The 27535-nt window shown below is 36.6% G+C and overlaps 2 protein-coding genes and 1 non-coding gene across 3 annotated transcripts in view; 2 read left to right on the top strand and 1 right to left on the bottom strand.

The window, feature by feature from the left end:
• The window catches only part of Cenpp (centromere protein P), a 230506-nt gene that overhangs the window by 98407 nt on the left and 104564 nt on the right, over positions 1-27535 (bottom strand). The gene's annotated exons all lie outside the window — the stretch shown is intronic.
• Aspn (asporin) lies at positions 2662-27107 on the top strand. Its single transcript, XM_005320865.5, has 8 exons — positions 2662-2919; positions 9839-10117; positions 13057-13169; positions 16935-17148; positions 18230-18340; positions 22305-22398; positions 23130-23268; positions 25867-27107. Exons 2-8 carry the CDS (start codon positions 9868-9870, stop codon positions 26062-26064), a joined length of 1119 nt encoding a protein of 372 aa, XP_005320922.1. The 5' UTR covers positions 2662-2919; positions 9839-9867; the 3' UTR covers positions 26065-27107.
• LOC120886752 (U6 spliceosomal RNA) lies at positions 6885-6988 on the top strand. The gene has a single exon (XR_005729858.2). It is a non-coding gene; the product is annotated as a U6 spliceosomal RNA (small nuclear RNA).

The following is a 27535-nucleotide window of genomic DNA, read 5'->3' as shown; positions in this document are numbered from 1 at the left end:
TCCTCTCATAATGCTTAGGGAAGAGGAGGTACACTGCTGTGTTTGGAATAATGACCTGGGAAAACATGGCAGGAACAGCTTCTCCTCAGTTCTTGTCTGCTACGCCACATCTGGCAAAGGGGAAGTATGGCTTTCCACAGCACAGCCCCATGACAGGGAAGGCTGCACCCTGGGCCACACGGCTACCACACCAGCTACCACACCATCTGCAGAGCAAACAGAGGGATGAGCCAAGCCCCTGCCAGCACCAGACTCCAAGGCCTATTTCTTCCCCCCAACCTCTAACCTGAGATCAAAGCAAGACAGCAGAGGAAGACTAGCTTAAGACTCATGGTGGGAAGAAGAGAAAGCAGCCCTAATACACCTGTAGAAACATGTTACAGAAACTGCCTCCATCTCTCAAGAGTGAGGGGAGGGAACTTGGGTGGGTGATGTGGACATAGTGTGTGCAAAGAAGTAAAAATACATGTCCCCTGAGCAGAGGAGTCTGAGCTCCAGACAATTGTTACTATATAAAAATAGGAATCACATATTGGCAAAACTTGATTTCTCCAGAGAAGTTGAAATCTTATAATTTTTAAGTATAGCAATTCCCACCTAATAAAAATACACACATGACCCACAAATGATAGATTAAGAGTGTTCATAGCAGTTCTTTAATAGGTAATTAGCTCAGTAGAATATATGAATAACTTGTGGCATATTCCTGGGATAAAATACTATGCAGTAATGAAAATAAATGAATGACTTCTAACCATAGTGACACGGAAGGCTCTCAAAATGAATGAAAAATGCAAGAACACAGAGTATGGTTCTGTGATTTCATTTACATAAAGTTCAGGAAAGAACCTATGGTGCTGAAGTTAGACAGGAGCTTTTTTTTTTTTTTTTTTCTGGTGGAACTAGGGATTGAACCCGAGGAACTTCATCTCCAAGTTACACCCCCAGCCCTTTTGAATTTTTATTCTTTTTTAAATATTATTTTTAGTTGTAGTTGGACAATATCTTTATTTTATTTATTTTTATGTGATTGAACCCAGGGCCTTACATGTGCTAGGTGAGTGCTCTACCACTGATCCCCAACCCCAGCCCCTTTTTTAATTTTTGAGACAGGGTTACACCAAATTGCCAAGGCTGGTCTTGAATTTGCAATCCTCCTGCCTCAGCCCCCTTGAGCCACTGGGATCAGAGGCAGGTGTCACTATGCCTGGCAACAGGGTTCCTTGAGGAGGATGAACATGAAGATGAATTGAAGAAATGCTGGGATCACTTGATCAGGATGGATCAGTTTGTGAGAATGAACTGAAATGTACCATTATGATATGTTTATCTCATTGTATATATACTTCAATAAAAAGTTTAAAAACAAAACATTATGCAGGACAAACTGAATTTTACCCAAGAGCTTCCTGTTCATGACTGTGCTCTGATGGAATCCAGGCTGGATGCCCTGGGCACAAGAATTAATACCATTCCGTTCAAACTTTCATGATGTTCCCAATTCATCAAGTTAACAGATATATTCACAACTAAAAGATAACTGAATAAATGAGAATATGAGCATTCTAACTCAAACAAGATGGCTGCCATTTCCTCAGGTGCTGGAGCTCCAAGTACCACCTGAGCTATGCTGAGGACTGGTGGTGTGGGACTGTTGAGCTGGCTGTGATGGTCAGACTCAAGGTCCAAGGATGACTATTTTATTTAAGTGAAGGGAATATGAACATATGCACATGTGAGGCATAAGTAGTCTCTCCATGACTGTAACTGTATCGCTTCAAACAATGAGTGCCATTTCTCTGGAAAGTGGGAACAACAGATAATCAAGATTCTTTATGACAGGAAGTATCAGATTCTGATGATTGGTTGGAAAAGCTGCAAACAGACTGGCCCCGAATTCACACAACAACCAGGTGATCCACTGGGGACCACTATGCAGGGTGAGTCTTTGTCTCTAGAGTTAGAAAAATGTCTTATCTCAAAGGACTGTCTTAGTGGATGGGAAGTGGGCAATTTCTCAGGGTAAGTGGAAAAGGGGGACACAAACAATGATTTTCTTCTGAGAGTATAGCATCTTCCCTGCTTTCAGGTCTCCAAATTCCTAGTGAGGGCATAGCCAACTTCCCCTTATTGCAAAGGAGAACCTGCAAAAATCCACAGGAGTTACCTGGTCACTCATATCTGTTTGTACCATACTATGTGCTAGGGCTGGGGAGCAGCTTGCAGGGCCTTGTCTGCAGTTCCTTTGACATGCCTATGGCTGGAATAAGAGCTTAAAAAAAAAAAAAGACTTGAGAAATTTGTTTAATGTAATAGCTTCAGTCATTAGGAGAAAACAAAAGCCTGGACTCCCCTCTCAGGTCCACTGGAATTTGGGTTTACAATTCAGTAATGTTGGTGTTCTTTACTAAGATTGACAAATATCTTAATAGTTTATACAGGGTGAATGATTTTTGAAATTGCAGTTTGTAAGTAATCACTCATTTAAGAATTTCATAAAGTGTTTTTTTCAAATCAGGTATTTGAGTGACTCTGACTGTAATTTCAATGGCCGGCTGCCATGCATTATTAAACTCTTTTTTTTTTTTTTCTTCTGAATCTTCCAGTAGACGTCTAGAGTTTAGCTAGAAGTTTTGGCTACGATACAAACAGTGATGGAAAACATATGAGCAGTAACAAGTTTTAATCTCGCTCCTCAGTACTAACATGGACTAATCTGTGGAAGCAGTTTATTCCAGTATCACCCAGGGTGCAGCCACACCAGGGTGCAGCTGTGTTAGCGAGTTTTTTTTTTTTCTTTTAAATGTAACACATTCTCATATTTTCTTCTTAAACAGTGCCTGAGAACATTTACATTATAGATAAGTAGTGCAGGGTGGATAAATTCTACTTTCAAGACCACTACTCTCTTCTGACAAGGTATGTTTTCATGTCTATCTTACATGTGCCAGTATATAATTATTTTATAGTCAATACTGGGAGACATTAATGTTACTAATAAACATTTGTAAATAATATGGTAAAGTTTAAAGCTTATTTTTATAGTTTCTTAAAAATCAGCATTTAAATACAAACCTAAATTTGTACTTAAAATTACTATAGTTTTATGCCTTTTGCATAATAAATTTATTTTAAATATAATCTCTTTTATAATAGCTAAGAGAAAACCTGACATTAAGCTTTATAATAAAAACCAACATGACTGATTTTAAAAATTACTTCAGTAGACATATGTTCTTTTAGGAAAATAACATTACTTTAGTCATTGATGATAATGAAGTTTGGGGATAAAATAGCAAATATTTATTTCAAAGTGTAAAACTGACATTTTCTAATGTGTTTTTAAAATGTGTGAATTATTCAAATATCATTTTTACTTACACATTTGAATGTTCACATTTTCTTCGATATTTTAAATTTCTTTCTTATTTTTTATGCAATGAAATGATACTGAACAGTAAATCCACATTATTTCAAAAAATACCAGCAATAGTTTAACTATTTCTATATTCCATATGAAAAATTAGGGACTGCTTTTAATAAAATCCATAGTTAGAATTTAATACATTCAAAGATTCCCTTTATCCTTTCCCAAATTTTTGATGAAATCTTAGATTTAAAATATTAGGCAATGTGTTCAATATTCTGCTTCCTGGTAATCTGAACAGAGCAGAGCATTTTTCATGTTCATCTGTTCAGAGGTGTTGTAGCCAAGGAACAGTGGCCACATGCTTTAGGGACTGAGTCATAAAGAACCTGAAGGGTTTATATCTCCCTAAAAATAAAGCCTCCCCCCTTTTTTCTTTTTTGTAATCCCACCAAGAATCATTAGGTTGTTAAAAAAGAAAAATAAATCACAAGTCCACACCCATGTAAAAGCATCTTCATGTTTTCTGTTTGCTTTTGGCATTCAGCAATTTTGTGCCATAGTAGAAAGGAGGAGGATATGCAGTCTTCTATTACAACTAACCACTACATTAAAAAGAATATTCCCATACCTGAGCTGAGGTTTGAAGCAAAATAGGCTAACTTTGCAAGTAAGGCATTGTAGTAAATGTCAGAAAAAGGAGAGGCAGGAAGGTGTTTTTTTTTTTTTTTAATAGCAGCTAGGTTGCTAGAGATATTAAAAAATTTATGAAGGAAAAACTGATATGAAAGGAAAAGCAGTCAAAAGGTCTTTAATCAGAATGCTATTTATACTTCTAAAGTAAAATTAATTGTTTCCTGTGGAAAATGTTGTTTTAAAAGCATCAGTGTCCAAAACAAATGGTACTGTGCATAAATTTCCAAATGCATGCTTGGAGTTTTAACTTGCCAGCTTACAAGGCTATCTTGATTATACCTTGATTATATTATTTGGATTCTTTCTGTGAGCCATGTGGGGCATGTTATGTTATGTCACATTTATATACTAAAACCTATAACTGATACCTGTGAACTGATAGGAATGTGGAAGCCAAGAAGGGAAACTGCAAAGTGGATCTATAAACATGGGATTTAAAAGCACGGTGACTTGTTTATTAAACACAGTGTCTCAGAGGAAATACCATTTCACTTAGACACATTTTCCATTCCAAATCTGGAGCGGTATAAAGGACACTGTCGCATTTCTCAGCTACATTTCTAGTTCTGTTATGAAGCCTTTTGAGGACCTGGTCAAAGCGTATTTTCCAGAGGAAAGTCTGTTTACTGTGCACAAATAATAAGATGGAAATCCACTAAGAGGCTGAGCATGGTGGAAAGCGCAGCAGTGAGGAATGAGGATGCTGCCTCAGCTCTGCCACCTCCGGGGAGTTTTGGACTCCCAAGCCTCAGCTTCTTGCTTTATTAAAAAAAAAAGGTCCCTGTAGGAATGTCTTAGAGGCCTCTCTCATGTCTAAATGGCTATGATTTATTAGTAACTGCAGGAGCACTGGAATAATATTTTAAACAGTCTTCTGATTAAGAGAAAACTGAGTCCAAAATCCGAAACTGTCCAGGAGTAGAACACACTGGCAAAACTGGTTAAAGTCAGGGAAATATTGAGTCTTCCTGAGAACAAGATATAAATATTTTTTAAAGTTTCAAAAATAGCACAGACTAAATGATGCCAAAACTAATAAAACTGAGTTTGAGGCATATTAAGAAACTCAAAATTTTAAATAAAATTAAAAAGCATATCATTTTAAGTAAGACATGATATTCTCTATATTCTTCCCGAATGAGAAAGCACAGCTATCAAATATTCCCTCCTAGATATTCTACTATTTATCTATGGGTTAGCAACTGTGCAGCAGAACACGGGAAAGCCTAGGACCTACATGTGGGCCAATGGAGCCTCAGGCAGAGGCCCAACACATGAGGCAGAGGGTGTAAACAGTGAATTCCTCAAGGAATCAAGGCTGGCCTGACTTTTCTTTGCAAGCAACCAGGATAAGAGAACACAAAATTATTCTTATAGGGTCAAGAGAACACAGAGCTAGCACAGAGAAAATAATTTGCCAGAAGATGTTTTGGGTGTCAATATAACGAGTTTTCTAAAGCCATCAATGGGTAGCAGTGGATGATGATGCCTTGAGGTGGTGGGTTCCCTTTGAGTCCTTTCACTGGAGATATTCAAGCACAGTGGTTCAGAATGTTCTGGAACCTTCACCACCAAGAGGGAACTTCAACTAGACGACAGGCCCTGCATCCACAGGCCTCCATCTGTCACCAGTGAAGAGCCCAGCTACCACATTACTCACACAATTGCAACACTCCCCCTTTACTTGCAGGCAGCAGTCTCAATTACATGTTTTCACTTCATCTCTGATTTGAATAAAGGCTTTCATGAGATACACCAGTCTAAAAAATAAGAGAATCGGAGGAACCCTGCCTGACACTCTGCTGACCCAGGGTGGGCTGCTCGGCATAGTCGCAGCGGGATATGGAACAGCAGCAAGCCTGTCACTGTTGTGCTCCCCCTTTCTTGGCCCTGTGTAGCCAGCCTCTCATTATCCTTTCTACTCCAAATTCTGCTTCTCACCCTTTATCCTGCCCCTCAGCCTGAACCTCTGGCTGGCACTGAGGGAGCCTCTCCTGAGCTCATGGAGGCTACAAGGCTGAAGGAATCTGGCAGACCAGCATGTGGCCTGCACAGGAACAAGGCCAGCCCTTAACTCCTGCTGCCAGGCCACAAGGAAAACCAAGACATGTTCTTGGCATCTGCTCTGGAACTCCAACACATTCCTCTTATTATACGTTATATATATATTTTTCCAGTTCTGTAGTGTCCTTAGTTTTCTATTTCAGTTATATTATGTGTTAAAAGATATATTTTTTTCCTTGTGTAGACTGGGAATTTAAATCCTTATAGCTCAAAGTTTCTAGGAGAAAACATGTTGAAACAACCAACCAAATGAAAAATAAACAAATAACTTCATTAAAAATCCTCATTTCCTAAGTCAGGCGCAGTAGCACACCCTGTAATCCCAGTGACTTGGGATGCTGAGGCAGGAGGATTGCAATTTCAAGGCCAGCCTTAAGTGAGACCCTGTCTCAAAATAAAAAATAAAAATGGCTGGGGATAGAGTTTAGTGGTTAAGTGTCCTGGGATTCAATACCCAATGCCCCAAAGAAACAAAACCAAAACTTTATTTCCTACAAACCAGAAAATGAAGTTAGGAATCAAGAAATTATGAACTTCAAAACAATTTCCCAGTTAGGTGTTTTTGTTTGGCTTTTGGGGGAAATAAATCAGAAGAGTATCCAGGAAATCCTTAACTGTACCACCTGTGATATCAGTCTCTGGAGACGGGGCAGGAAAAGGCAAAGGTACATAGGTAAGATCAAAGCAAAGCAGACTTTGTTGGCAAACCAGTATTTTGAAAAATTTTAATGCAACTAATTTTAAAAATCATGCATGAGTGTTCGCTTCAGCAGCACATATACTAAAATTGGAACGATACAGAGATTAGCATGGTCCCTGTGCAAGGATAACACGGAAATTCATGAAGTGTTCCTTACTTTTTTGTAATAATAAAGGCCTTATAATTTAAAAAAAAATCATGCATGAGAAAATAATGCTTCACTCACAATCTGACCACCCTTACTCTTACCAGTTATTGTGCACTATTTCAAAACTAGGTATTGTATGCTTTTTTCATATGCATGTATGTTTTCACAAATGTCTTCAGCTTTATTGATCTCAAACAGCAACTGACAATTATGAGAGCAGAGAGACACCTAACAAAGAATATCACTTTCAGAAAGCTAGAGACACACATCCCTATTCAAATGTTTGAGATCCCCACTCCAGAGCAAGTGTACACAGCCAACATTGTCTTTTACTAGTCTATTAGTTTAGGTGTTTTATTTTTAAATTTTCTATCAATGCACCTAACATTAAAGTATCAATCTTTTTTTTTTTTTTTTGTACCAGGGATTGGACACAGGAGTGCTTAACCATACCTACCCCCAGCTCCTTTTATTTCTTATTTTGAGACAGGGTCTCACTATGTTGCTTAGGGCCTCACTAAATTGCTGAGACTGGCCTCTAACTTTCGATCCTCCTGCCTCAGCCTCCTGAGTCACTGGGATTATAGGCATGTGCAACTATGCCCAACTTCAAGGATTAACTTTAACATCACATACTTTCCTCAGAGTAGTTGATTAGGAGTTGTGGTTGTGCTTTAATAAGGGAAATATGAGAGAGAATACAGAGAGGAGAAAGAAGTGCTCCAGCCCACACATTCAGCATCGTGACATAATTCCTAGGGCACAGTGTGTGTATAAGAAATGCCCAGTGAATAATTCTAGCAACCTCAAACTAAGCCAGAGACAGGATTTCACATGACATTGAAAGTTTCTCATCACCATGGTCAAGAAAAGCTTTGAACCTGGAAGATGGAGCTAAAACTTAAGAATACTAAAGAATGCACTGGAATCAAGGACAAGTTTTGATTCAGCTAATGACCTAGAGCTGAATTTCCAGGGAATTGAGTATTTTGGAGGTCCAGGTGAAGCCAGGAACTAAACACTAAGGAGCCAGGAACTTCAAAAAAACCTGAAGTCTAAAAAAACATAATGGGTCAAAATTAGGCAAGAGCTGAGAAACAGAGTCAGGAAAAAGTGATACTGAAAATGAAGACCAGATGACCTTCCCTAGACCTGTGCCAGGATTTACCAGCAGGTAGGACCCACAGCATCAATGGCAACACTAAACTATAGAAAGTTTTTTGACTTTCTTAGCTTTGCCATAAGTAATCTCTTTCCTAGTATATTCAAGTGTAGATTATCACCGAGATTGCATACACACTTGGTCAGTGTGACACAGCTAGCTACCCACTGGGCAAATGTTCACATCACCATTTAGATTTTTGGAGCATATAAAATAATTTTCAGATTAATTACTCATAGTAGGATTTTCTAACCCTCTTCTGGTGATTAAAAAAGACACACCATGTGCAAATGTGTAGTTTAATTAAGCCAGGGAGTTAATTGCTTATTGAGTTCAGGGAAACTCAAGCCCATGCAGTGATATCAAAGCTGATTTCTGTGTTCTGGGAAATGGTAACAGCTGAGAGGACTCAGGGACTAGGGGAGGAGTTCTTCCTGAGGCAAGGTTAGCCCTGAATGAAATCTCTCTTATTCATTCACTGTTGGCACTCAGGCGACTGAGGGCCAGAGGACTTTTAAATGACTTAGGCTGAAAACCATTCTGTGGAGCCTCTGCTAGGGAGGCCAGTAAATGCCCGCCTGCCAGGACTGGGTCTCATGAATGGGCTTCTCTGGGATACACTTATTTGGGATGATTTCATAATGTTTTTAATTTTATAGAAATTTCTAAGAATGTGCCAGTTTCACTGAAGTAGTTAAGAAACTACATGTAAACATCCCTGTGGAAATATCAGCCAGCACATGGCAATGAATCTACGCTCTGAGGGTTCTCATTAATATGTTCCAGTTTTGTGTGAGTTAAAAAAAAAATCATAACTAAAACCAATGCAGCACCCACCAAAAACAAAACTCAGTGGAAAAATGAATAAAAAAAGAGTCTGGACATCACTTGGATTGGATCGAGTATTAGACAGTGGAACAGATTAGAAGTAAGAAGATACCAATGACATTGTGGAAAAAGTGACCAAAGATGAGCGGAAGGATGGAGAGAGTGAAGAGAAAATGGTTTAGGAAAATTTCCAGATGTTGTCTAAGGGGCGCTGATGATGTTTCTTTGGCAGGGTCATAGATATGTTTTTAAAAATTTTCATTCATTTTCTAATTATATAAGCATTACTTATTGCTCATTATAAAAATTAAAGTGAAAGGGGGAGAAAACAAAAGTTGTTTGTGATTCTACTACTAGAGCTTATTTTTAATCAGGTATATGCATGTAGGTTTTTTTTTTTTTCTCCTGCCTTTGCATTTGTAAGTATAGTAGGTATGGAGTTTTTATAATTGCTTTTATAACCTCATTTTAAAATGTCTTTGTAAACATCTTGTAGGTTCCAAAATATTTCATGGCATAAATAAACCCTACCCTATTTAATTTTATTGTTATCACTACGTTAACCACTAGGATTGTCTTTTAATTTTTTATATTATAAATTATTCTGTGATGAACATCTTTTTGAACTTTTTAACTATTTCCTGAGATTAGATTCCAAAAAGCAGAATTTGTAAATAGCAAATAAAGATTTTTTTAAAGCTCCCAAAACTTATTGCTAAGTTGCTTTCCAAAAAGTTTTTATAAATTTACCCTCATACTACCTACCAAAGCAGAAGAATGCCATTTTATTGTATTTTTGCCAGGACCCAGAAATGCATAGATGCAGAAGTTATGTCTGTTTAAATTCTAACTTAATGCTCAATGTCTACTTAGTCCTAGATCAGTCTTGCACCTAAAAGAGCATGAAGGAATATGTGCTTCTATTGCTCTTGGCTGTGTGCTCTGCCAAACCCTTCTTTAGCCCTTCACACATGACTCTGAAGAATATGATGCTGAAGGATATGGAAGATGCAGATGACGATGACGACGATGATGACAACTCTCTTTTTCCAACAAAAGAGCCAACGCACCCCTTTTTCCCATTTGATTTGTTTCCAACATGTCCATTTGGATGCCAATGCTATTCACGAGTTGTGCACTGTTCTGATCTAGGTAAGCGCCACAGATCCACTGTTTTGAAGAATAATAACGCTATTTTGATAAAATTAAAAGGATAGGAATGGTCATTGCTGAAATCTGAAAAATCATCCCATTGACTACACTTTTTTTAAAAAATTTAAATGTTTAGGTGGAAGTGGGATATGGCAGCACATGCTTGTCATCTCAGCTGCTTGAGAGGCTGAGGCAGGAGGACTGCGAGTAACAGCCTGAGCAACATAGGGAGAGTTTCGCTTATAAGAAAAATAAGGAGCTTGGGGTTCAGTAGGGCATGTATGCTCAAGGGCCTAGGTTTGATCCCCAGTACCTCAAAATAAACAAATAAATAAATGTTTAGGTAGAGAGCACAACAAATTGCAAAGTACATCCACAGTTATTTTAAAGATCCAGAATAATAGAAATAATAGGGATCTTACAATACAGAACATTTCTTTCTTTTCCCAAATTAAAGCACTATTTCAATTTTCTTTACTGTGGTTCATATCATTGTATCAGCAAGTTGAGAATGTCCTTTCTAGAAAAATTCTATGATCATAAAGTAAGATGCTTGCCCAGAACAATGAAACAGGTTATACAGAATATGAAATCTGCAATCTAGATGTTTTATTTTAATAATTTTTTTTTTTTTTTTTTGGTGCCAGGGATTGAACCTGGGGCACTCAACCACTGAAGCCACATCCCTAGTCCTTTTTATTTTATATTTTGAGACAGGGTCTTGCTAATTTGCTTAGGGCCTCACTAAATTGCTGAGGCTGGCATTGAACTTGTCATCTTCCTGCCTTAGCCTCCCAAGTCGTTGGGATTATAGACATGAGCCACCATGCTGGTTTATAATCTAGATGTTTTAAAGATAATATTCTATTCATTTTGAATGCTTTGGGTCTAGAACTGCATAGAAAAGAAGTGATTGAACTAAATTCTCTCTGAAATTTTCTAATTCTCTATTGAGTATCTTTTTAAACACTTCTAATGAAGAAGCACTCAAGAGCATACTCACCTTGCTCAGAGAGAGGATGTGATCAGAAAGGACATAAAGAGTTGTACTCAGCTACTTCCTAAAGAGGGGATACAGAGACCCGCCCCACTGTGGAGGCCAGGGTTTGGCCACAGCTCCCACAGAAGCCAATGGTCCGCTAGGGCCTCTTCCGGAGTCCTCTTTGCATATAATACACACAGCTCACCTCCCTCATAACATGACTATGAAAGGCTCTTGATAAATTGTCACTTTTCCTCTCTCAGGAAATAAACACTTTCCAAAGCTTCAATTCCATCAGGGCCATGATGGGAGCAGGTTTGGCAAAAATCTGTTATCAGGAGGATCCTTTCAGCAAAACCTCCCACTTCCCACAAGACTTCCTATCACTTTCTAAAACCAAAATGATCTCTTATAACAAACAAAACTGGCTCTGCCTTGCTAATTCATCAAGTTATCCCCTTTCCTCTTTCTTTCTATGGTGAAAGTTCTTAAGAGTTGCTAATTTTTAAAAATATCTTTATTTTTACTTGTTTATTTTTTTTATGTGGTGCTAAGCTCGAACCCAGGGCCTCCCGCATGTGAGGCAAGTGCTCTACAACTGAGTTACAAGCCCAGTCCAAGAGTTGCTAATTTTAAAGTATGGAGGGGGAAAACACAAAAAGCAGAAGGTAGATATTCAAAATATTTGGATATTCAATTCAGATTGGGGCTGTCATACATAATCGCTTTTTAGGATAAAGGCAGAGTTTTTTTGTTTCTTTGTTTTTGTTTTAAGTCCAAAGTGTAAATATTTAAAACTCACTTTAAAATTTATAAAAAGATGAACTGAGGGACAATAAGTTTAGTATAATAAAATGCTGATGGTACAAAGTAGATAAATAAAATGTGGATTTTTCACTATAAAATTCTTACATCTATTAAAACCTTTCATAATCAAATATTAGGAAAAAAAGCCCCAAGGAGGCCTTAGTCTCATCAATCATTTTGTTGCATGGAATGTCCAATAATTAGCAGGAGATAGGCACCTTCAGTCCAAAGACTAAAGGTTGGCCATCTATAGAAAGCAAAGAAACTAAGGAAGAACTGCATTACAAACAGCTTCTGAGTTTTTCTCATTTTTCTCAACCCAAGAAGAGAGAAAAAAGTTTAAGTCTATAATCATTTAATTAGTATTTGCCTATCTACACAAAGAGGAAGCATGCAGCTGTACCTTATTCTAAGATGATAAAGACAGCTATCATTGCACCTGCAAAGAGGAACAACAACTAAAAGGTAGACCTGTGTACTTCTGGCACAAAAGTGAAAAAGACAAGTAAATAAAATACCTTTGCTCCTGAGCTAATGTTATGCATGATGATATAAGTAAAGGTAAATATCACACTTAGTTCCTAATGAAGAGTCATGTAGGAATAAATAAGAATTAGTTTAATTTATGACTAGAAGAGTCGATTACAGAAAATGGGTGGTGAAATTTATGATTATGTACATGACAATAATCTATTTTCTAAGCACAACTTTCTATATTTTGAGCCTTCCTAAAAATGAAAAAGACCTACATGCTTCAATTTCTCACTATCCCAGCCAAAAATCTAGACGAAAGCTAGTCTTCATAAGCTAAGCCTCAGCTGCCTGCCAGTCATCTTACACCCAATTATTTCACCTTGAAGCCTGCCAGACTCAAGATAAAAACCCTGTACAGATAAATGAGCTATGTGAAATGGCTCTGAGTATTAAAACAAAAAGAAAAAAACCCTATGTTTTTGTCATATTACAACTACTGAGTCCTGGTACTTAATGATATTCATGCATATAAAAAAATGTACATCTCTATCATATCAGCGATTGATCTAGTCTTCAGCATGACTAATAAATAATATAACCACATACTTCTACCATTTAGAGATCTTGTCTTTGGTACGATTTTCTAGTAGTTGTAACACGTTTGCTTATTTCTCAGGTTTAACCTCGGTCCCAAACAACATTCCATTTGATACTCGAATGGTCGACCTTCAAAACAATAAAATTAAGGAAATCAAAGAAAATGACTTTAAAGGACTCACTTCACTTTATGTAAGTATTTGCTAATATTTTCAAATATTTTAAGTGAAAATCTGTATCATTAACAAAATAGTTATATTGTATAAGTGTAAACATGTTTTTTAGGTGAATATGACAAAATTTCTGTATTCAGAAAAGTTATAGTCAACAAGAAATTATAGATTTAAGTCAATTAATGATTTAATCCAACTGATGTTTACTGAATAATAGCCAGGTAAAAGGTGGTGAGCTGAGAGTTGATGGACCTTAAATGTGTTTCTAATCCATTCAGGTAACAATAATGGCTATATATTAAAATGAACAAGAACACAATTATTTACAACGACCACAGCCTAGAGCATAAGCAATCTTTACCCAAACCTGTTGACTCCAGACACCACAAATTTCTAATATCAGCACATAGGAGATATCTAAGTGACTAACACTCAGACTTTGCATCGAGCATGAGCAGCAAGGTAACGCTCCTGTTGGCGCCTGGGTTGGCCTCCTGCAGAAGGGTCACTCTGATGGGTACCCATTGCTTTCACTACTCCCTTTTGAATTATGCAAATAGCTCAGATTTGGAAAGTCACCATTCCAAAATACAGCTTCAATGTATGTATTTTTAAAAAAGCAAATGGAAAACTTTTTTTTTTTTAGAACTGAGGCCTCACTTAAATATTAAGACAATCAGCAACAGCACAAAAGATTCTACCAAAGATCCACTCAGCCCACCCCACTAACTTCAGACCACAGAAACTTTTGAATAATAGAAAGACCATTTTTCTAGCATCAGAAGTTGGAGATAAAAATTGTACGTGTGTATGTGCGCACACTTATTTATATATTTATGTAAAATAAAAGCAAGAATAGCTTATGAGGCTGGGGCTGTAGCTCAGTGGTAGAGCGCTTGCCTTGTATTTCTGAGGTATTGAATTCGATCCTCAGCACCACCTAAAAAAATAAATTAATTAATAAAGATATTGTGTAAAAAAATAAAAAAGAACAGCTTATGACTGTTTCCATTACTTCAGCCCACATTCAGCTTAGATGACCACAAGAATACTAATGACATATTTAATACCAGAGCTATGTGAGCTTTCAATTTGTCATATCATTATTTTGTTGCATTTTAGGAGTCTTCCAGGTATTTATTCCACATGTACTCCTGTTATGCATTGGGAAATGATAATCTACAATGTGTCAGGAACATTAGGTCTCTTTACCATTTTCTTAATCAAATTCTATATGGCAATTTTGTTTAAGGGTGAACATTCTGGAGTCTAAGTAGAGCTGAGCCCAAATCTAATGGGGAAATGGCCTCACCTTCCTCAGCTGTAAGAGAATGTAATAATAGCATGAATTTCACAAAGTGGTTATAAGGTTAAATCAGCAAATACATGTAAGGTGCTTAGTAATGGTAGGGTCCCCACCCCCATCTTTTAGCCAATGTTACTACCAGGCCAATATGATTAAGCTGACCCAACATACTCATGTAAAGCTGTTTTGTTTTGTTTTATAAGATGGGGTCTTGCTCTGTTGCCCAAGCTGGCCTTAAACTCCTGGGCTCAAATGATCCTCTCACTTCATCTTCCTAAGTAGTTAGGACTATAGGCTACACCACTGCACTAGGATGTAAAGTACTTTTAAAAGTACATGTTTTATACTTGAATTATAGGTATATTGCACACTTAAAGAGAATAAAAATATTTTAGACAGTTTACAAATCTTTTACGTTTCAGCTGCTTGTTTAGCATTGTGACTCTCACACAAAGGGTGACATATCTAGAGAGTGAATGTGATCTATGACATTCAGGCCTCCCAGCTCACTTCTTGCTGCTATTAAAGACACATTCACCATGACTTCTTGTTGTTTTACTTCTGCACAATACACTTTTCTTCTGTCCTTACACATAATCACACTGCTTATTAATGATGACTTTAAGGCTCCATGACAGCCAGTTCCTCGTGTGAAAACCAACATTGGCAGTACGGTGATCTAGAGTCACTCTGCAAGCCTATCATGCTGGGTTAGCATTTGACAGTGCTGTATAAAAACTTCCATTTGAGCTTTATTACTCATCCTTCCTTTTATGCAGCTCCAGCAACTCCATGTCTTCACCATAGGAAAAAAACAAACAAACAAACAAACAGACAAAAGCTCATGTACTGAGTCTGAATCTCACTGAGGGACACACCAGCTCGGGGCAGGGCAGCTCTGACCCTTACTTGCAGGATGATCACAGTTACGTTCTGCATTACTCAAAGGAGAGCAACTTTTTCTGCTAAACTTAAACCTTATGGGGTCAAGTGAGGTTCACAAATCATCTTTGTGATGCACCATCTTGCTAAACTCCCCACCTCAAAAAACTAAAGGAAAAGAACACTCTCCTAGCTGGCCTCACATACTCAGAAAGGTGCATATCTTGACAGCTGGCAATAAGATGCAATCTCCCCTCTTCTCCTAGGCTTAACCTTTCCAGGTGCAACCTTTAACAGTAGTGGTATGTCTAGAAGGTGAGAAAAGAGATGCAAAGGGCTGAGTGAAATGGTAAGCATGATGGTAAAGGGTGTTTACTGGGCAACCTAAGTGCATATATCTCTGCTATGAAAAACAACGATGTGAGTAGTACCAGTCAGGCCTGTTCAATCAGTCTGGAAACAAAAAGAAGACTGCTTTAGAATGGAACTGTGATCAAAATCCCTGAAGGGAATTATCCTCAACTTATTTCTTGAGAAAATCAAAGGGTCTACAATAAGAGGGACAAAAAGGTTCTGAAGATTCTAAGCAATCTGCCAGCATCCTTGGCACACACTGAAAACTATATCTTTACATCTGGCAAAGAAAATGACTAAGCTATGTCATTTTGTAATAAAAATTGTTATCAAGGGGCTGGGGCTATAGCTCAGTGGCAGGGCACTTGCCTTGCAAGTGTAAGGCACTGGGTTCAATCCTCAGCACCACATAAAGAATAAATAAAAAAAGATATTGTGTCCATCTACAACTAAAAGAATACTAAGGAAAAAAAGAAAGAAAAGAAAATGGTTATCAGAAGACCAATATGTCCCAGTTTGCCCAGGATTTTCCCAGGTTGGGTTCTGAAATTCCTACATCCCAATTTGATGGTTCTCGCAGACCAAGGTAGCTGGTCACAAAAAGGTCTTGGCCACAAAGAACACAGTCACCCTGGTATTAAGCTCTTTACTCTCTGGGGTTAGATTCATCTCAAGGATGCTGCCTTGTAGCCCTGAGAAATATCCACATAATTGAGACAGGGGTGCACCATTTCTCAGGATCCACTGCTACCTCAAGGCCTGAAAATATGCCAGAATGCTGAGGGAACTTTGTAGGAGGGGTTTTCCTTACAGGTCTCTGCTCTGGGAGAAATGGTAAATGTTAGCACACATGAAAAAAGTGAGGCTTTCAAGGTCGATTAAATCATGCAAAAGTATTTTGTAGAGTAAACAGATATCATTTAAGATAAAAATAACATTGTTGGTCACTTCCACGAAGGGTTGGGTAGAGGTTGAAGCCTCAACCATGACTGTATCAACTACTCAAAGATAAAAAAGATAAGTGTGTATCAAAAGGAATAATGTTAATCAATAAAGCTTTGCATTGTTCCTATTCCATAGTAAACAATGTTTTTAAAGCCTGGATTGGACCAAGAAAATTTTACATAGTTGTTCAAGTACATAAATGACCTAAATCATATTGATTTTAAAGATGAATCGTTATTGAATATCAGTAAATCAAATCCACTTTCTAATACTATGTAACTTACTATGTTTATCTAGGCTCTGATTCTGAACAACAACAAGCTAACAAAGATTCACCCAAAAACCTTTCTAACCACAAAAAAGCTGCGAAGGCTGTATTTATCCCACAATCAACTAAGTGAAATACCACTTAATCTTCCCAAGTCACTAGCAGAGCTCAGAATTCATGATAATAAAGTTAAGAAAATACAAAAGGACACCTTCAAAGGAATGAGTGCTTTACACGTGTTGGGTAAGTTATTCCAATAAATGGGCCATCTTGAAATCATCATTAACATGCAAATACTGAAATTTATTGTCATTATTTTAGGATTTCTAAGATAAACTGTTCATAAACAAATGAGAATATGAAATAAAGTTTAGGGTGGCATCTCAGGCCTTGCAGTCCTAGCAAACTCAAGAGTCTGGGAAAACAGCAAGACCCCAATTCTAAATAAATAAAAAAGAAACAAAGGTTTCTTGGGAGTTGATGTACCACTGGGTTTTCTAACAGATTCTAATAATTAAAGAAAATATGGCTTTTGTAGTACATAATCTCTTTCTCAAGAATCTCCTTTGAAATTCCTAGTGTGGGCTCTGTTTTATGAACTGGACCCTAAGTAATAAAATCTATGCTATTCTTATTTAATATAAAGGTAATATTTTTAATTTATCACATAAACTACTAAAATATAATGTACAAAGCTAATTCATATATCATTTGAAATATAAACCTTTTTGTTATCTGCTTTAGGAGTACTGATCTAAGCAATTGTTGTTGTGTGTTTTAAACTCCAGTATATTTTACTTGTAATACCCATCAAATAACCATGCCATTCGCTCTGCAATATCCATTCAAAATTCTTAACCAAGATTCTCATTCATTATTCACTAATTTAACCAAGTACCTGGCACTGACCAAACAGCCTCTTATTAGCAATTCCTTGAAGTTCTCTTTCTGCTAATAATATAATTTCTAATTAACTTGTGATTAAAAACAGTTTGGAAAACAAAACAGAAAACACAAATGCTTCAAATTATATGAAGAATGATCTTTTTTTCTGAAGCAATATTATTACAACTTTTATCATGCTTACTATTGGAGGAGAATGATAATGTAATTTCTTAATTTAAAGCAAAAAAAGTGATCCTATTATATATTCCAGTTTACAAAGTACAAAGGAACTTTACTGAAACCAACAGAAATGAGAGTAAATCAACAGGAATGATGAAATCCACACTTCTTAAAATATTCTTGGAATGTGTCTCTCTGCATTATGAATTTCCTTTGCATAACAAGCTATGTGTGCTAAATCATGTCATTTCCCCCACAGAAATGAGTGCAAACCCTCTCGATAATAATGGGATAGAGCCAGGGGCATTTGAAGGGGTGACAGTATTCCATATCAGAATTGCTGAAGCAAAACTAACCTCAATTCCTAAAGGTATGTATTTGCTTTAAGACAATATTTTTAAAATTGTCCTCTTTTAATGACCATTAAATGTAGTATTGTAAACTGAACAGTATACATTGTCAAAACTACACTACAATTAGAAATCCTTGTATCAATGTATCTGGTCAGAGTAGTATGAATTTAACTTTGTTTCACATAGCATAGGGAGCCTTATATTTTTTTGACAATGTTAAATTGCAATATTTTTCCCCAGTAAAAATAAATATTGAGAAGCAATGAACTTTTTATTTTCCTTCTCTTTTTTGACATTTACTCACCTATGTCTGACATCAGAGGCAGAAAATTCTGTAGAGAAAAAATACAGATAGTTGGCCAGACCGTACTCCCAGCTGAGCTGCCACACTTGAGGTAAAGCCCTTGAGGCCTTATGGAGGTGCCTGGCTCTGGTGAGAGTGGATGTACACTGGTTCTCCAACAGCTCCCTTCTAGGAGCGCTATGAAGAGGAATGCACTAACAGAGAATAAGGTTTCAGGCAAGTGTCTGGCCTAGAAGGCGTCCTCTCCTAGCAACAAACTTACCTGAAGGAACCCTGCACTTTTGATGCTAGCTTTAAGAGAATTAGAAGCTGGCATTTCAATGTCTCCTTAACTTTGTTAGATGACCAGTTTTCTACAATGTCATCTCCATGCTCCCTGATGACTAGCTGGACAGAATTACCTTTATGGGAACTCATACTCAAAATTTTGCTTCCCTTGACCCAGAAAAGGGCTCTGTGCTTTGACGATTATCTAGGTCAGAAATAACCCATGTGAGGAGTAATATGTTTTTCACTCACAAACACATCTTTCAGTATCCACTACTAAAAGCAACAACTTTATCGTAACCCCTCTCTACTACCATCCTGATCCAGAGATAAACAAAACAAATATAAACAGAGAACTTGAGATACAGTGAACTTATTATTAATAACAATTATTAGTAATTATTATAATAACAATAATTAGTAATTGTTATTATCAACTAATCTTTCACCTAGGTTTCACTTAGGTGAAAGACATTTTTTCTATCAGAAAAAAAAACCCAGTTAAATCCAGACTATACCAATAAAAACCACTTTCATTTAGCCTTAAAGGAGGTGGCTGTTTTTTTTTTTTTTTTACAAGAAATCTAAAATGTTAACCTTAAGCTTTTCAGTTTTAAAATACCTATGCAATAGGTAAAATATATAAAAATCCCTTTTTTATGATGGAAGCTGACAGGGAAAAAAGGAAAGTCAGGACAAGGAAGGGAGTGAAGGCAGAGGGAGGAGAGGAGGCAAGACTGAAGGGCAGGAGGAGGAAGCTGCTGCGCCAGACTGTGGCACTTGGCAAGGTGCCCTGGTTGTTCTTTATGTTCACAGATCTGACACACGTAACCAGGCAGGGCCACTTGTACATTCACACTGGTGGGCTTTCTTATACTGCAAAACACCCCAGTTATAATTCTCAAGTTTCAAACTGCATCTCAGGGTTAACTTCTCGTGAAATTCTCAACATTCTCTGAAAGCTTAAGGAATGTTAGGAAATTAAACTGCAATCTCTCAATTTACATAACTACTCCTTCAAGATCTGACATTCAGAAACCAGTTAAACTATATTCTGCTTTGTAGCTTATTCACTAAAATGTGATGGCTGACTTTCTGCATATCACAATTCCATCCATACTATTCCTTGTGACAGGATGAAGTGATAGACCTCTCAGGAGTCCCTACTAGGAAGAAATAATAGGAGAGTCTTCCTTCTTATTCACTTGGGAAATTCTGCATAATTGCATTGCTTGCAATGTGTGTAGGCAGTGTGGTGGCAGTGGCTGTAGCACCCGTGTGGGAACAGGGTGGGAACAGACATTCCTGTAGAAGCCTATTCAGGCTTCCCGTGTCCACATTCACTGAGCTTCTGCCAGATTCACACCTCTGCTCTCACCTGTTTTAGAGGCTGTGTTCCACTTTTCTCTGTGGTCACTCACCTTCCTCAAATTCTTCAAACCCTCTTTCAAAGATTTTGCTTTTCTCAGACATGCTACAATCTACTCTAGAACAGTAGGCACATTACACTATCCATTTTTCAGTGAGACACAAGGTATTTGAGCACAGAACATTTATCTTACATACTGGAAGGAACATATAGTCATCCCATAAAATATAATTAAACTCAGTTATTTAGAATTCAAGGAATTAGAAACATCTAAGTTTAGAAGAATTATTTTCTTGCTCTCTACTAACTTTGAAAGTTCAAAATAAATCCTGAAATCAAAATTAATTAAGCCACGAAGACTACTGATATATATATAAAATCCCTTTTTTGGTAGTAGAGAGGGGTTATGATAAAGTTGCTGCTTTTACTAATAGATAATGAAAGATAGCTGTTTCAGAGTGAAAAACATATATAATGTTTTATATATATATATATATATATATGTATTTATAGTCGTGTGTGTGTGTGTGTGTGTGTGTGTGTGTGTGTGTGTGTGTGTGTGTGTATGGACATTTCAATGACTTTCATCAGTCTTCATTGTTAATGTAGGAAGGAAATGTTTCAGCAAAAGTTGAAGGAAAAAAAAAGCTGTTCCCATCTACCTACCTAGAACCTTTGGTTGACAAATAATTTATTATATAGAAAACAAAACAAGGCCTGACTGAATTTCTGGCCAGTCTCTTTCATTCAAGCTTCATCCAGCCTTGTCAGGATATACCTGACGTGTTCAGGAGAAAGAACATTCATGGGGTGTCTGCCATGTGGTGGCACAGCAGACACACTTCCTAATTTATAAAGAAAAAATAATAATGCAATGAATTGTCTCAGAGTAAATATTTGTATAATTATGTTAAAAAAAACCTGTGCAAGATGCTTGATTGAATTCTCAGCACCACATGTAAATAAACAAATAAACAAAGGTCCATCGACAACTAAAAAAATATCTAAAAACTTAATTGGTCACTTTCTTTGTATCACTTCATTACTTGACAGAATTAATCCTTTCAGCTACTTTTTGTATAAAAACTGTAGGACAAGTAATTTAATAATTGATAAGGGAATTTATTTAGAGAGCAATTCCAACTTACAAATCCATGAAGAATGATAAAATCAAAAAGTCACAGTGGTGTATACCTGAAATCCAGCTACTTAGGAAGCTGAGGTGGGAGAATGCTGGGCTCTGTAGTTTGTGGCCGGCCTGACAGCAAGGAGAAACCCCAACCCAACCCCAAGCAAAGAAAGAAAACAGAAAGTCACCATTTTACAATTCCTCCTATGAATGAATAAATGCCAAAAACATCCGTTGAAAGGTGATCTCCTTGACTCTGCATCTCTGGATCTGAGGGCCAGGTCATAAGAAACAAGGGGTTAGGATTCTGATAAATAACATCTGGAAGCTGTACACAATTTATAAAAAGAATGTCTCAAGTCAATATTTGAAATCAACAGAATAGGAAGAAAAAGGAAGGAGTATATTATAGGAGATCTTAAAAGACATAAAACAAACCAATTGTAAGATGATATATTTGAGACACCTGGGATGGAGGGTGACCATTAGATGACAGTAAGGAATTGTTAATTTTATTAGATGTGTTATCAAAGAGGTTAAAAGAAAGACAAGCTTTTCAGTTAGACATTAAGTGAAGTGTTCATAGGTGAAATTACACTGTATGAGAATTGAGTTTAAATACTATAGCAATCAAAGAAGTGACTAAACAAATAAAAAGCAAATAGATAAATCAGTAAATAAATGGGGGTAAATATAACAAGATCAGAAAAAATGGAAATAACTGTTGAAGCTGGACAACAGCAGGATAATTAATAATAATAGTTTCCATTTTTGTGTATAGATGAAATTTTCAATGATAAAAAAAATTAAAGTAAGTACTTAAACAATTGCCTGAATCCATAATCTGATACTTGACAAGTAAATAGTGGGGGTTGGTCTTACTTAATCTAACAAACATCTTTCTCTTATTAGACCTACCATCTACTTTATTGGAACTCCATTTAGATTATAATAAAATTGCAACTGTGGAACTCGAGGATTTTAAACGATACAAAGAACTGCAAAGGTAAAAGTTTCCAAAATCTTAACTTACAAATGGTAAACCCTATGACTAAGATAGTAATGAAGCTTCTTGGAGAACATGTACGGGGGGCTAGGGATATAGCTCATTTGAGAAAGTGCTTGCTTTGCATGCACAATGCCCTGGGCTTGATCCCCATCACACACACACACAGACACACACACACACAAAAAGCCAACAGGTATGTAAAAATTGGGAATGTTATAGACATCATTATCCAGTATGAAGACAAAAATTGGTGTCAACATACTTTATATACAACCAGAGTCAAGAAAATTGTGCTGTATATGTGTATTAAGAATTGCAGTGCATTCAGCTATCATTTATTTATTTTAAATAAAAGAGAGAGTGAGAGAATGTGTACAGGGAAACTAGTTGAGATCATTGCTATTGCTACTGAAAAGTATGAAGGGAATACTAGAAAGAAACATTGTTTTTACTGTCTATACTAACATCAGAGGCAAACCAGTGGAAAGAAGACAAAGGCACTCTGTGAATTTTCCATTTGCTAGATTTAGCACAGATAATTTTCTAAAAGTGGGAGGAAACAGTTGTTCCATACTGAAACAGGTTAGTAAATAAGGCCATAAAACACTTTTCTGTGATCATATAAAAAATAGGTCAGACTTATATTCTAACTAGTATTGTTGTATTTTCAGCGAACTCTATCAAACCCAGCCATCTGCATGAGTTAATGCATTTCATATCATTTTTAGGTTGGGCCTAGGAAACAACAGAATCACAGAAATTGAAAATGGAAGTTTTGCTAACATACCACGTGTGAGAGAAATACACTTGGAAAACAATAAACTAAAAAAGATCCCTTCAGGATTACAGGAGTTGAAATACCTCCAGGTAAAACATTCTACTTGTGTTTGGCAGACATGAACTCTTTAATTTTTATAAAACACTCAAGCAAAAACCAAGCAAGTAGCACAGGTAACACAGACACAAGTACTCTCCAGGTTGCATGAGGTGTTCTACCAGGTAGGACTACAAAGCTGTCACCTGAGAAGTTCAGGTCCCATAACCACCTCCAGTTTCTCCTACCGATACTGCAAAGGTCATTGTTGCAAAGCTGCGGATCCAGCTAACTTCAAGTTTCTGAAGTTTCTGAGGTAGCACAGCTTAGGACACCAAGCAGGATACTATATGCTTTTGTTCTTGAAACATTTCACAAGGCAGAGCAAGAGTATTAGGATCCAGGTATTTTCACCATCAATGTGGTGTTAGATTAGAAGTAGATATGCTTTTTTAAATATTCAAACCCAAATATATAATTGACTGAAAGCCACTCTTTGGAGTATCAGGAGTTCACTTTGGGGTGGAGATGAGCTCAGTGGTAGTGTGTTTGCCTAGAATAAAAGGTCCTGATTTGATTTTCAGTGCCACTAAAAAAAATTCACATTTTATCATTTGTTGCTTTTCATTATTAGAAATCATTCCTTTCTCATTGAGCAGCTCTTAATTTGCTGGCAATTGTCACAGAAAGTGAAGAAAATATTTTGCACATAATTCTAGGACTTTCACAATCCCAATGGTTTTTCTCTATGGCCTCAGATTAAGAATCCCTACTTAATATTATTTCACCTTAATCCATTTTTCTCATGTGCAAAGCCTTTCTCTTCTAAGAAGAAAAAGACACCCTGAGAACAACAATGAGAACAAAATGGGACATTGAGCACTCAACTTCTAGATTTTGTTCTGATTCCTCTTTAAACTAAAGTTTTGCTTCTGTATTCCTTGGAAATACATCCATCTAAGGATGTGCTGTATGCAGGTATGGATCTTGGGGCAATACCTGCTCTGATGTTTCTGAAAACTACATCTGTACAACGGCTAGTAGTGACCACAATCTGGCTACCTCAAGCCAGTTCTCCTTGATCTCACATCTGCTATTCTGTGCCACTCAGATCCCAACTTCTTGTCTCTCTCATATCTACCTGCACGCCTACTCGATTTTTTTATTTTTTTGGTACTGGAGACTGAACCCAGGGGCACTTAACCACTGAACTACATCCTTACTCCTTTTTATATTTTATTTTTGAGACAGGTTCTCACTAAGTTGCTTAGGTCCTTGCTAAATTGATGAGACTGGCTTTGAACTCATATCCTTCTGCTTCAGCCCAAGCTACTGGGATCAAAGGCTTGTGCCATCATGCCTGGCTTATTAGCATTTTTTTTTTAAGAGAGAGTGAGAGAGGAGAGAGGGAGAAAGCGAGAGAGAGAATTTTTTAATATTTATTTTTTAGTTCTCGGCGGACACAACATCTTTGTTGGTATGTGGTACTGAGGATCGAACCCGGGCCGCACGCATGCCAGGCGAGCGCGCTACCGCTTGAGCCACATCCCCAGCCCATTATTAGCATTTTTTAAATGAACAAAATTGTGGCACAAACAGAGAAGAATACATGTCACATGTATACAATTCAATGAACATCCACAAAGTAAACACATCCCACACACAGCCTGTCGTCACTCACAGTGAGGTCAGAGCTGTGATGAGGGATGTTGACCTCTGACACTGAGCAGCAGGGGACATGCAGGGGACATGCAGGGGACCACACAAAGCCTCTGTCACAAAATCTTAATATTAATATAGGACAGAGAAGAGTTAAACGCCAAAGAAGTATTTTAACAATGCCTGGAGTTTTCATAATCATAGATCCATCTTAAATAAAACCAAATTTAGAGGTAACAAGAGTCAAAGCCAATAACTCAGCTTTGCCAGCAAGAAGCTCCTACTTTTTAATATGCCAAAACGCTATCAGGCAAGCAGTTTGCTTTTACTTCCCAAATCTAAATAAAAGCCTGAAGAAGAAACAGAAAAGCAGTTAATGGGATGAAAGTTCATCATTCTTTATGAGTAATAATTTAAAAAAACACATATGTGGCTTATAATACTGTGATTTGTCCACTGCTGCAAAATAAAGATTCAACTACTGATATAGTATTACAAATATGCATTTAAGATGTTGACAGACACATCTTTCTATAAAACAAATTACAGCTTCTTTCCACAATAGAAAATGCCAGCCAGTGTTCCTTCATGTTCATGTTGTGAGTTGAATTTCTAGATCACTGAATTTCATTCCTTTGCTCATTTCTAATACTTTCAAAACAAATTAATGTAAACATGGCATTGAAAAAACTATTTACACACATCAGGGGTGGGAGGAGTTAGGGGACCCAGCTGATCAGGCAGTATGCACTGAGCCATGGCACCAATGGCACCAGTTTTATGCCATACAGGCCCTCTCCCAAATATGAACTTGGAGTTGTTAGAACAGTATTTAGCATGCATAAGTAAGTGTATCTCTTTTAAGTGAAAATACATTCAAGTGAATGAAAAATAAACTGCTGAATAATATCATAAATGCTGACTATAAACAGAATATCTTCTTTGTACATTTACTGTGTATTTTAATCCATTCTTTTTTCCTACTACAACAGATAATCTTCCTTCATTCTAATTCAATTACAAAAGTGGGAGTGAATGACTTCTGTCCAACAATGCCAAAGATGAAGAAATCTTTATACAGTGCAATAAGTTTATTCCACAATCCAGTAAAGTACTGGGAAATACAACCTGCAACATTTCGTTGTGTTTTGAGCAGAATGAGTGTTCAGCTTGGAAACTTCAGAAAGTAATTACTAATGTATGCTGAATATAAAATTCAAAAATTCTTACATTTGGAATACTTGAACTCTATTAATAATGGTGGTATCATACACATACACAAAAATCTATCTCATATGGTAAATGACAAAAAATTTCAACAGAATTTTGCCAAACTATTGATACATAAGGATTAACAGAAATAAGCATGTATTGCAGTTTCATTTTGCATACAAATGATTTTACATAAATTTCTTGCTTGAACATTCCTTTCTCAGTAACAAAAATAGACATTCAATATTTAACCTTCAGTTATCAAGTGCATTTCAAAAACAACCGTACTGTAAATGGAATGCTTGACTTAGCAACATTTGTGCTTTTTCATTTGTTTTCAGAAACACAAAACTGACAGCTATATGAAGAGCACACTATACTATTCTTATTCTTTATTAACTTGGGTAGTACTGTAATATTTCTAGTCATGTTCAAGTATGGTTTGATATAACCACATTGAAATCCTCATGTGTTAGAGCATGTTTTTTATTTTTAAAACTAACTTTTTATAATAAAACTTCCAGTAAGTATTCATTACCAATCAACTGATGCTATTCGTAAAAGCTGGTTTTTTGGCTGTAGCACATTGTTTTCTTTTTTTTTTTTAATTATTACCTGACTATAAAATCTCTGTAAAAGTGCATTGTGAGTGATTATATAAAATCTATAACTCACATTTTTTATTCAGTTATTATAAGCTTTTAATAACATGTCAATTGTTAGGTTACATAACATTGTCACCTCAACTGTAAGGAATATTTTTAGGATGTCCCTTGGAAAGACCTTGTTTGGAAGACTCTGAACACTGTCAATTCTACACTAATTTGACTCTTTAAATACATAGTAGACTGGACAACTCTGAGAAGCACACGTGGTCTAATGGAATAGGCAAAGAATCAAAAAAACTGAAGACTCTGTATAAAAGTTAAGAATACTTTGATTTTTTTTTAAATTGGCATTCATCATAAGTGAAATTAGAAAGTAAGAAAAACATCATTAAAAATATTGGTTCGAAATAAAATATTTGTGCTCTGGTCTAATTCCTTTTCCACCTGGGAACACAGTTCTTTTCAGAAAAATCTAATTTATGGATAACATTTTTAGAGCAGCATTAATTTTCCCTCCTTCCTTCCCTCCCTCTCTCCCTCTCTGTGGAACTGAGCAACATCTCTAGTTCCTTTTATTTTTTGAGAGAGGTTCTCATTAAATTGAAGGCTAGCCTTGAATTTATAATCCTCTTGCCTCAGCTTCCTGAGTCCCTGGGATTATAGGTGTGTGCCACCATGCCCAGCTAATGTTTATTCTCAGTAACAGTACTAAAAAAAAAAAATCATATAAGTCTTGCACTATTAAAGATAATCGCACCTTTATGTTAAACTATCTCAAAAACTAGATTTAATTTATTATTTTTTGTAGGGGAGAAAATAACATACAAAAGGGGTAGAGGGC

The sequence above is a fragment of the Ictidomys tridecemlineatus genome, chromosome 13 (assembly GCF_052094955.1).
Source record: "Ictidomys tridecemlineatus isolate mIctTri1 chromosome 13, mIctTri1.hap1, whole genome shotgun sequence".
Lineage (NCBI taxonomy): Eukaryota > Metazoa > Chordata > Mammalia > Rodentia > Sciuridae > Ictidomys > Ictidomys tridecemlineatus.
The sequence above is the reverse complement of the archived record's forward strand: the minus strand, read 5'-3'. Positions and strand labels throughout refer to the sequence as shown.